General features: G+C 41.1%; 1 protein-coding gene across 1 annotated transcript; it reads left to right on the forward strand.

Moving 5' to 3' along the window:
- The first annotated feature begins 503 nt into the window (after window positions 1–503).
- LOC111960108 (ewing's tumor-associated antigen 1 homolog) lies at window positions 504–4,378 on the forward strand. The gene is made up of 6 exons (XM_023982046.2): window positions 504–735; window positions 1,135–1,269; window positions 1,383–1,462; window positions 1,708–1,817; window positions 1,925–3,654; window positions 4,164–4,378. The coding sequence occupies exons 1-6, from the start codon at window positions 594–596 to the stop codon at window positions 4,286–4,288; spliced, it is 2,322 nt and encodes a 773-aa protein (XP_023837814.1). The 5' UTR covers window positions 504–593; the 3' UTR covers window positions 4,289–4,378.
- The last annotated feature ends 6,385 nt before the right edge of the window (window positions 4,379–10,763 follow it).

Here is a 10,763-nt window from a genome sequence, read left to right on the forward strand (position 1 = left end):
GTTAAATGTCCATTCTGATATTCATTGCTTGGGTGAAATGTAAAAAAATATGCGTTATCCATTTACATTACATTCAAGTTATATAAAAAAAACATATCATAWTAACAGTAGGCCAACTGTAGTAAGTAAAGGGGGCGGGTGGGAAGATGGGCTTGATGATAAACGGACACCATGGCTTCAGAGAAAGCTGTGCCATATAAAGATCTAGACCACATAATACACATGGACTATGCTATTGAATATATAGATAAATAATAATAATACTAATTTAATGTATCCTTTATTTAACCAAATGTAACAAAATAATTCATAACAAAGCTAACATTTCCAATTCGGAACAGTAGCTATTTTAGTTGTATGTTATCGTTGTATCTCTATGCATACTTGTATGTGATGCGCAGCAACAACGCAAATTGGATGCCCTCGGAAAAAAAAAACGTTCTGAAACTGAAGTCGAACTGAATCATGGGAACAACATGGCGGAATGTTTGAATCTATGACGTTCCAAAACAACTTGTCTACATTTCGCTATTACACGATGTATTTAAATACATTCTGGTACCTWCATATCTTTATATAAAGATTCACTATAAATGCCAGTTACTATCCCTGCGAACAATATGACAGACGAGAGCAAGCAAGGTGGAGGGAAACTGAAAACAAACAGACTGAGAAGAAGCCCCAAACAAACGCAAGCAACTCCATCTCTCATTGATTCTCCAAAAACCTGTCAAGGTCAGTAGCTTGCAAGTRACGAATGATGTGTTGAAAAGATCAGCCACTGATTCAGCTAAGTAGCTATCTAAATAGCTATTCATATAGCCCGTAAGCTATGAAAACAGCGTATTAGCAATGTACCGTACCTAGCTAATGTACAGTGTTGATCTAACGTTACTTGTGCTAGCTAGCTAGTTAACGTATATAACATTAGCTATGTTCTAGCTAGATGGTGCCCAAAGTTAGCTAGCTAGTAGCTGAGTAAACTCCACTCCATGTTGAAGGAAGTTTAGTTTGCTAACTAGCTAGGAGTTAATGGCATGTAGCTAGCTACTATTTTGTTTAGCTAGTTAGTTAGCTAACTGTTACCACGTGTGCCAATTACAATTACATAATCATTCACATATCTAACATCAGATTTYAAGACGCCAACTCGTGTGACAAGATCAAGATACAACAATGTATTCAACAAAGGAGAGTCACCAATGAATGAATCAGAACTTCAACAGGATATCATTTGGGATGCCACTTCCCCTTCACCCCTTAGGACAGGTAATTATATKTTCATGTCAATATAACTATACATGTAGCCGGGCTAAACAGTGTTACATTTTAAAAGTTTACCTCAGCTTATCTGTCTTAACTTTTTTCATGTTCCTTCTTAGTTCACGAAAGAGGCAAGAAGTACTCTGCAAATGTTGGAATTGTGGACATTTCCGAAATCGTCAACAGGATAGCTCCCAAGGTTGGTAACACTCTGGCTAGCTAGCCACAAGTGTGCCATCAAATAAATGTTTTAAAATGTTCGAACTAGAACAATGTTCATTACTAGATCCAGTGATGTGGTTTTTCCTCATACTTCATCATATAGCCAATCTTCTTCTTTGGGCCCTTTCTTAGTATAGTGCTGTTCAATACTCACATATACTATGTTATGTTGCTCTGAAATATTTTCTGTAGTAATATTTTGTATAATTGATCTTATTTAAGCATGGGAGACCTGTAGTTCCAGAGTCATCCTTGCTCCAGTGGATTGGAGACAGTGCTATTCCCTGCACCCCAGAGATGCAGCAGCCCAGGGCCAAGAAGAAATCCCTAAGGTAATCCCCAGGACAACATAACATACTCTCCTACATTGTACAGTTATTAGAACAGAGCTTGTCACTTGCAAATATCTACATTTTTCCACCTTTTTTCCCCCCTACAGGCCAAATGGAGTGGACGACCTTTTAAAGTTGGCGAAACGGTTTGATTTCAACTTGTTAAGGCAAGACGAAGAACGAGTCAATGATATACACGAGCAGAGTTTGGAGCTTCTGTCAGACTCGGAGGACATATTGGATTTAGATGGCAACGAGAACCAGCCTCCGCCCTTACTGAGTAATGTCACACCTGAAAGCACACCGTCCGCCCTTAAAACAAACAGCACGAGAAACTCCAAAGACCAGATACCTCCTGACCATGAGATGGAAGATGATATGGATTTTTTATTTGATGGACCAACTCAACACATAAGTGGTAACTTAAGTCAGAATTCATTGCCTCGGTCCTTGGAGGTGAAGACTGCTCCCACTGTGTCCTCCAAAGTMATTCCTGGAAAATATCCAGATTCCATACATGGCCACACTTCGACCGTCTCCTCATTGCATCCTGTCAAAAGAAGCTCAGCAAATAATAACTTTGACGATGACTGGGAAAATGACGATCTGCTGGATGACTCGCTGGTTTTTGAGATGACCCAAAACCCAGACCTCTTTGCCGCTCCTAATCATTGTTCGACCCAAAGAGGGCCGAATGAAACAAAACATGAAAACATCAACCCCTCAGCCATTTCCAAAAATGCTCTTCAAGGAAGTAGAGACATAAAACCAGCTGTGTCTAAAGGACAGAATGAAACTGTGAAAAACAGAAAAAMCTTCACGCTTGAAGCAAATCCTAATGTACAAGCGAAAAGTATCCTCTCAGAGGCATTACCAAAAGCAGGGAATGTCCRCGACACTGTCAAACCAGCACCACATAGGAACGTACAGCAAAACCAACCAAGTCTCTTTCCAATCAACAAAGCTCCGTCTATGGAGTCCAGTTACCAACTTAGCCAGCAAACGCAGCACCAGTCTAATGGAATAAAGGCTTGGCCGCAGGTGCCTCTYTTTCAAAGTACATCAATCTCAACCAGCTCAAGCACAAAAACCTCCAACTCTTATTCAACGTGGCCCCTTCAGGTTGATAATAGCTCTTACCACAAGCCCACAGAGAACAACAATATGAAGGGAACAGGTATCATCAAGGCCCCAGCTAGCCACAGCGTCATCCCAGAGGACGACTTGGACTCTCTCTTTGCTTCTGACTCCATCTGGGATGACAAAGACGATGACCTATTGTGCCAAGCATGTGATAACCTGGAAAGCCAGGTACAGAGCATGGAGGACCCTGTTATCACACGCACCCAATCCCGGCCCAATAATCAGACAGAAAGACAGACGTTTGTCCCTGTCTCTGCACCTTTGAATAGCAGCAGGTACAATGTAAATCAAACGACCGAGACCACACAATCCAAATATCCAAACATTTCAGTTTATTCACAATCGGCCCCCGGGAATGGTAGCACTTTCACCCACTCTCTCAATAACAACAAAGTACCTGTTACTGTGGTCTCTGGTTGTAAAAGACCGAGTTACAATGCCTCAGCTGGAAATGCTAGCGCTAACTCCACGTATAGGCCACAGAACCCTGCAGCAGGAGAAGGGCCATACAAAAGTACTCGGGTCAAAAGCACTTGTGTAGCTGGGAGCACATCTAATCAACAAGGCACTGGGAGTGGAGCGCGGCTGTCGTCATTCCCGTCACCTGTCAATGTGACTGAAACCCCCACTCGGTTCACCTTTAAGAGACCGTCTGGCTGCACGTCCAACCCTGTCATCCCTGTGACCCACAAAGGTAAGCTACCTTGAGTTGTCTGAGACGGCAAAGAAATGTGTTATGCAGCTGTGAAAAAGGCACGAATCTCAACTTGAAACGTGTAAGCGTATTGACGGCAATGCATATTTTATGAGGTTAATGCTATTTGGGACTATTTGATATTTGGGGCAGCAAGTGGTTAGAGCATTGGGCCAGTAACCGAAAGGTTGCTAGATCGAATCCCAGAGCTGACAAGGTAAGATCTGTCGTTCTGCCCCTGAACAAGGCAGGTAACTCACTGTTCCTAGGCCGTCATTATAAGTAAGAATTTGTTCTTAACTGACTTGCCTAGTTAAATAAAGGTTAAAATGTTTTTAAAAAATTGTGGACGTTGGATTAAAGCATTTACTCACTTTCATTTGGCCCCAGAATACTGAACCCTTCTATTGCTGTGATAAAATAGTAATATTCATGAGACTTGTACTTCACTGAGAGTCAATGATGGTGTAACCCTCCTCTGACTCATCTGCTTATCACTTTTTTTTCAGCTTTCGCTTCAACCCAAGCAGCTGGGAAATGTTCTGCGGTGGAGATTGAACTGAAGAAACAGCAGGCCATGGAGAAGAGACGGCAACGGATGCAGACGGCCCACAACCTAAGGGCTCCAACCTGATTTCTGGTACAGTGCACATATACAAGAAGATTCCGAGTTATAGTTGGACAGTGTTGGCTTACTCTAAACGCTGACTTGTGCTAGACTGACCATACAGAGCTCTTGAAAGTAAACCTACTATAGAGTTGTTGTAGCCTCGTACTACCATCATGATCTCTTAGCAAAACAGAATGTACGCTCGCTAGTCCAGGATGGTTGTACGAGGCTAGAGCTGCTGTGCCTTTGTCTCACAATTTACATCACTCAATCCATTCCTGAATAAGATTTTAATAGGAGTAATATAAATGTTATTTACATTAATGTATTAACACAACTGTTAATAAATCAACTTTATTTTAAATAAACTAACCTCTTTTCAGGGAGTATGTTATCAGTTGTGTTTGCAGAATAGGCTAATAAGCCTTTTCATTATATTGTATATCAGTTGTGTAAATTACATAGCATTACGACATGAGCAGTTTTCTGACATAAAACACGAGTCGCCTTATGATAGTTTTTCTGACTGAGCACATGTTTTATATATTTTATCGTTTTTTTGTGTGTTTTTACACTGTTTATATGTTTGCATTTGCACAATAATGAAACTGCCTCAAAAGATGGCACACAGATATTAAAGTTGCAAAAGGATTCCCCCCCTTTTCCAGACAATACTATGTTGTGTACAGCAGTGACATCTAGTGTCCTTTTTGTTTCTGTGTCATGGAAGGTCCTGCTTCCTTTAGCATACCATAATTTCTTCTTGTGGAATACAACAATTGAGTGTAAGAGAACTACTGTCACTACGCACAAAATAACCAGTATGATGCAACAGTCAACACAGTACAATGAGTTCCTTTAGGACCGGCACACATAGTAATGAGTAGTGCTTTCAACAGAGATGGGGCTGTGTTCCAAATGGCACCCTATTCCCTGTATAGTGCACTACTTTTGACCAGGGCCCATAGGGAACTAAATAGTGAGTGGTGTGCCGTTTAAGATGCACACATGGTTTAAGCCTCGTTTATACCTTGTGCTAACATCTATCCTTTCTTGATCTTATCCACATTTTGATTGTGCCCACATAGCTGTTGGATCTACACATGCAAGTAAAATGTCTCTTGTCTGTCCACACGGTGACCAGATATCCTGGTATGTACATGTACCCTGTATGTACATTTTTTTGACAGGTATTCTTTCAAAATAATGTTAATCTATTAATTTTAAGACAATTCATTTATAGACCTATATAATGATGATTTCAATGGATTCATCATTCAGATCTGTTTACACTTGATTGATGTCCAGCTACAATGGGTCCCCGACTACCTCCGGAGTTGGTCAGGATGATCTGATAACAATGTGTCTTAATTGTCTACACCTGTCTACAAATGTGGGCACAATCAGAATGTGGACAAGAAAATAACTAATTATGCCTGTTAGAACCAGGTATAAACAGGGCTTTAGGAAGGTTTGAAAGCGGTTAGCCTTCGACTACACCATGCAGTCTGATAGAGCGTGTGAGTAGAGACCTGAACCCTTTCAGCGTCCTGTAACTTGGGATCTTATGAATCCTTCAGCCATAGTCGAATATCAGTTTGCACCGTGGGAGCCTCGGGATCTGGCCCTGACTGAACAGTCCGCTCGTTTGGATTTGGCCCCACTTCAATCACATCCACACCATGTATCACTTTATTACATAGATCCTTTACACTCGGTTATTCGAGGAGCTGTATTGGTCTGCCTGCAAGCTCTGCTCACCATGTTGATGGGACAAACCATAGACATTAGAGACAAAGGAATATTCATGTAATGTCTATGGTAAACCCTTCAATCCAGCGCAGACACACACACCACTCAAAACCTTGAGGGAATCTTACTGTTAAAGTGATGCTCCAGGGCTTTTGTATAATTCCACATAGAAGGTAGTGCTCGCTCACGAGCTAAACATTTTAATTGTTTTGCAATTCGTATGATATTTTATGAATTTGTAAGTGCTTAAGATCCGGGACTGCATCTTTAAGTCTATGAAGATTGGCAAACCATTCAACCCAGCACACACACCACTCAGTGCATTTCAGTTTCATTCGAGGCACCTTGCTCAGCAGCCCAGCCTATGCAGTCAACCCATCCGGACGGACTCGTCAGGTCCCTTCATTAGTAGGCTGGCAGCTGTCTGATAGAGAGGCTTGCTACCCACCCTGGCTGGGGCACATGTAAGGAGAGTCGCATTATCATCAGACCGGTGTGTAACTGTACCGGTAGTCTGGGTGCACAGCATTGTTGCTGCGAATCAGTGGCGCCAATCTCCTACCTACTGGACTTACTCACAATGCTATTTTTTTAAAGTATCTGTTTGTAAAGGGATTTGACTAGACCCTCTTGCCAAATGTAAATAACAATATTTCACAGTTCACTATTGCAAATGTTTTGTAATATCACCTATACGACACACCAAAGGGGAACAGTTTGTGGTTTTATGGCCCACCTGACACTTAGAACAAGATGACCGAAAGTGTTTACTGCCGATAATGTTTCCCTGTTGCAGCCACCTGACACTCGCTTCAGGTGAAATGACGTTAGCTGAGAATTGCATTGAACTCCCAATGACCCCTTCTTTGCCCCAACTCACGGTGTTCCATTAATTAGTCTCATCCCAATCAGTCAGGACACTGAGACTTCTAGGCTTCCTTCATCCCAAATGGCACCCTATATAGTGCACTGCTTTTGACCAAGGCCCAGAGGGCTCTGGTCAAAAGTAGTGCAGTATATAGGGAGTAGGCTACCATTTGGGACAGACCTACACACATTGTACCGGGCATCCCGCCAGAGGCCATATCCCTCTCAGACAACGGTCGGGCACGAGGAAGGAGAGGGAATATTCACTTTAGGGTCCTCTGTCTTGATATCCTGTAATCTCTGTCAAGTCACATCCTCGTAACATAACTCTTTGTTGCTTTGCCTGAAACAACTGATCAGTCAGTTCACCCATCTCAGGGAAACCTGAAAGCTTGCAAGTCATTTGAGCAAAATCGAATCTTATTGACATGGGATGTTGATACACGGCGTTATTATCACTGGATTAATATTAGGATGGATGCCGAGACCAAGTTTTTTCTTGATAGATGGTAATTAATGTATTTGGTTTCTTTAACGCTGCATAGTTAAGGAACTACAGACTTTTGGTACAACATTTGCTGACTAAGCTCAACTCCACCACCGGAGTTGAGCAGAGACCAGACTTTGTGGAATTCAGAGCAGAATATATTGATTCGCCCAAGGTCAATACTTAAAAAAAAATAATAATAATATGAAACTCTTCCCTTCTACCTATGTTTTGAAATCCATACTTTTTTATTAAAAGGTAATCAGCACAGACTTTGCTCGTTGCTGTTTCTCGAAGATGGCAATTTTACACCATCTGTAGATTGTGATTTTATGGGTATTTGGAGACAGACCTGCGTAATCGGAGATTCAACTGGCACATGCACATTCGCACTGATGCCATCTTCGAGAAATAGAAACTAGCAAACAGTCGGTGGTTGTATTTGATTAACGTTCATTTAAAAAGTATGGATTTAAGCAAACAAAAAGGCACGCAACTACAAAGGACAAACATAGGTACAAGGGAAGCGTTAAATAATTGATCTTGGGCAAATCGATATAGTCTGAGCTGAATTCCACAAAACCTGGTCTCTGCTCAACAACGGTGCTGGAGTTCATCAGAAACTTTCTTCACCTTGGAGTTGAATTTAGTCAGCTAATCCAAAATGAGCATGTTGGATATTAACGACCGTGGTTCCCATGCGAGGTGAATAATCTTGAAGGCTCAATCAGTAATTCTTATTACCCAACTTATTTTATTGTACAGCAAACAAATATACAGGTAATTTGATGAAAATGGCTTTTGAACACCCATAGGGCACAGGCTACTTACGAGCGAACCTCATTAAAAGAGCTGGAAAACCGACAATCATGAAAACACTAGTGGGCTGCATGAAATTTTGTGGAACTAAGTAGCCCAGAGTAATCAGAACCACATGAAGCTCCGCTGGGAGATCGGTCAGAGTGGTTTTCATTAACAGGGAATCTATCACCAAGGGAGTTGGGTTTTTGGAAAGCTATACATTCTCTTTTGGGAGGGAATTCCATCACACGATTCAAGAATGACAAGCTACTTTTCTCAAAGGCTAAGATGTATAGTTCCATTACAATCAACAATTTGTACTTCACATTTAAATGATAATTGACCACCCCAACCCTGTCAAGCAACTCTCACAACTCTTTCTATATTCTCCAAAGCCAACCTACACTAACTTTCTCTATTGCTCGACAGTTTGCTTCAGGTTGAGCTATAGGTTCTGGTCTAGAAGTTCTGGTTTAGTCGTTCACACCTCAGAGAAATTGATTATGACATCTGTACAAATGAGGCAGATTTTCCCCCTATGTTAGTGGAACTGTAGGATGTCTGGAGTTCATTCCAACTTGTGCTGTCCCTTTTCACACGGGGGCATTTTCAGTAACCTGAGCTACTAAGCCTCCCAGAGGTTTTCCTTACAGTATAAAAGGTCCTCAAGATCGACCAGAGGTTCAAATCGAGTACGGGTTCCGTTCATGAGAATAAAGGTGCAACAGTTGGCGCTTCTTCCACAGGTTATCTATCCATGGCCGTCAGTACTGCTGGGATTTACTAACAACTACGGTCTTTGTCAAATGTTCAATGAAAGCTTTTAGATGCAAAATGTTTAAACGTTCCAACAAACTGTTAACTGCATTTATGGTACCTTTACCTTTATAGTCTCAGGTACATTTTCCTTGTATCCGTCATCTAAAAGAACCATGCAATGGAATCGACTTCACACTTGTCCCCCAAAAAAACTCAAGACCTGTTGAAATCAAGGGAAATTTGCCCCCGACACATTGGTCGTAATTGTATTTGTGTAGGGTTCAGCCATTTGGCAAGATTATTTGGAGGGGCCAAAAATACATTTTTGAAGTTGGGTCTTTCATGTTGGGCTGTTTAAAAATAAATCTGGACTTGCTGAAAGTTCAAATCACAAACAGATGAGCAGGTTCCATGAGAATGGCAGTCTTTCGGAGGTCCATGTGTGGCTCGGCTGAGGAATACAAATGGGACTTTTAATTGGCAGTGACGGGCACAACTGGCCACATTCTGCATGAGCTCAATTTGGACTGTCCAGGAAACAGTGACATGTTATGAGGGAAGGGGAATCTAGTTCACTGGTGAAATATGTGTGTGTGAATGCACGCATCCATGGGTATTTTTTGTTGTGTAAAATAAAGGGTATCTTATTACGTCGATGGTTTTCCAGTGGCCTTTAGCTTGAAATCAAACCCAGCTCCCGAGACATTTTCTGCCTCTTTTCCCAGTTTATTTTTTATACCAAACAGTAGGGTGCAGTACTTGCATGCAACATAAGGCAATGTGAATGGAAGATGCAGCACTCAAGATGACGCTGCTTTAGTCTTTCATTAGTAAGTATAATTAAGGAATTTGGCTCGTGTCAAGATATTAAGTGTGGGGCAAGCTCGTGATAGCCGTTCGGTAACTAATAATAAACACTACTCTGAAGACACGTCTTTTCGCCACCTAAAATCAAGGCCCGAGAGAAGGAACCATTGTGAGGAGACAAGGAAACTATTTTTGAGATTCACCCACACTCAATAGCAACTTTTTAGTTCTTATGCTGCCATCTAGTGGTCAGTTTAGAGTATAACAATAACACACCCATGACCATCTGTGCATTTTTCAGTACAATAGAATTAGGTTGTCCTATTATGAAAACAGTGCTGTTCATGTGGGGATACTAATCATCAATAAACACATTTCCCCTCCTACTTTCATAGGACAAATATCCCTTTGCTGCTGGTCTTTTAACAAACCGGCTGGCATTCTATTAAAGCGCATTCACACTTATTCTGCAGCGTGCTATCTCAAACTGCATACATTCTAACTGAAGCCTCATCTTGCAACGGCCATAATGCACACAGTACATGTATTGTCACACAATTCACAGCCTCTGTAACAACTTTCAAATCTTTTATTTTCATAGATGAAGTTTCAATGGTTCCCACAGCAGATGCAGCATGCAGAGATGGATAAGAAGAAAAGTCAAACCTAAGACTGAAACCGTTTTTTGCCTCCAGCCTATACCACCCCATAATAAAACACACACACACAGAGATCCCTTTCATCCAATAGTGGACATATTTAGCACAAACCTAAAAAAAAATAACTAAGGAGGGAGTACTAATATAACAAATATATGTAAAAAATAAAATAAAAAAAAATGACAGGGAAAAAACATCTTGAATGGTTTCCACCTGAAACAGAGTTGGTAGTCTACTCTGGGGCATAAGTGAAGATTTGCTAGAATAGAAGTGACAGAGATATCCAAAAGATTATAGTTGTTTAGAATAACAGTTACATGTAGTGGAGTTACTTTTAGTCATTTCCATATTAATTCAACATTTACCA

This window comes from Salvelinus sp. IW2-2015, linkage group LG1, assembly GCF_002910315.2.
Source record: "Salvelinus sp. IW2-2015 linkage group LG1, ASM291031v2, whole genome shotgun sequence".
Classification (NCBI taxonomy): Eukaryota; Metazoa; Chordata; class Actinopteri; order Salmoniformes; family Salmonidae; genus Salvelinus; species Salvelinus sp. IW2-2015.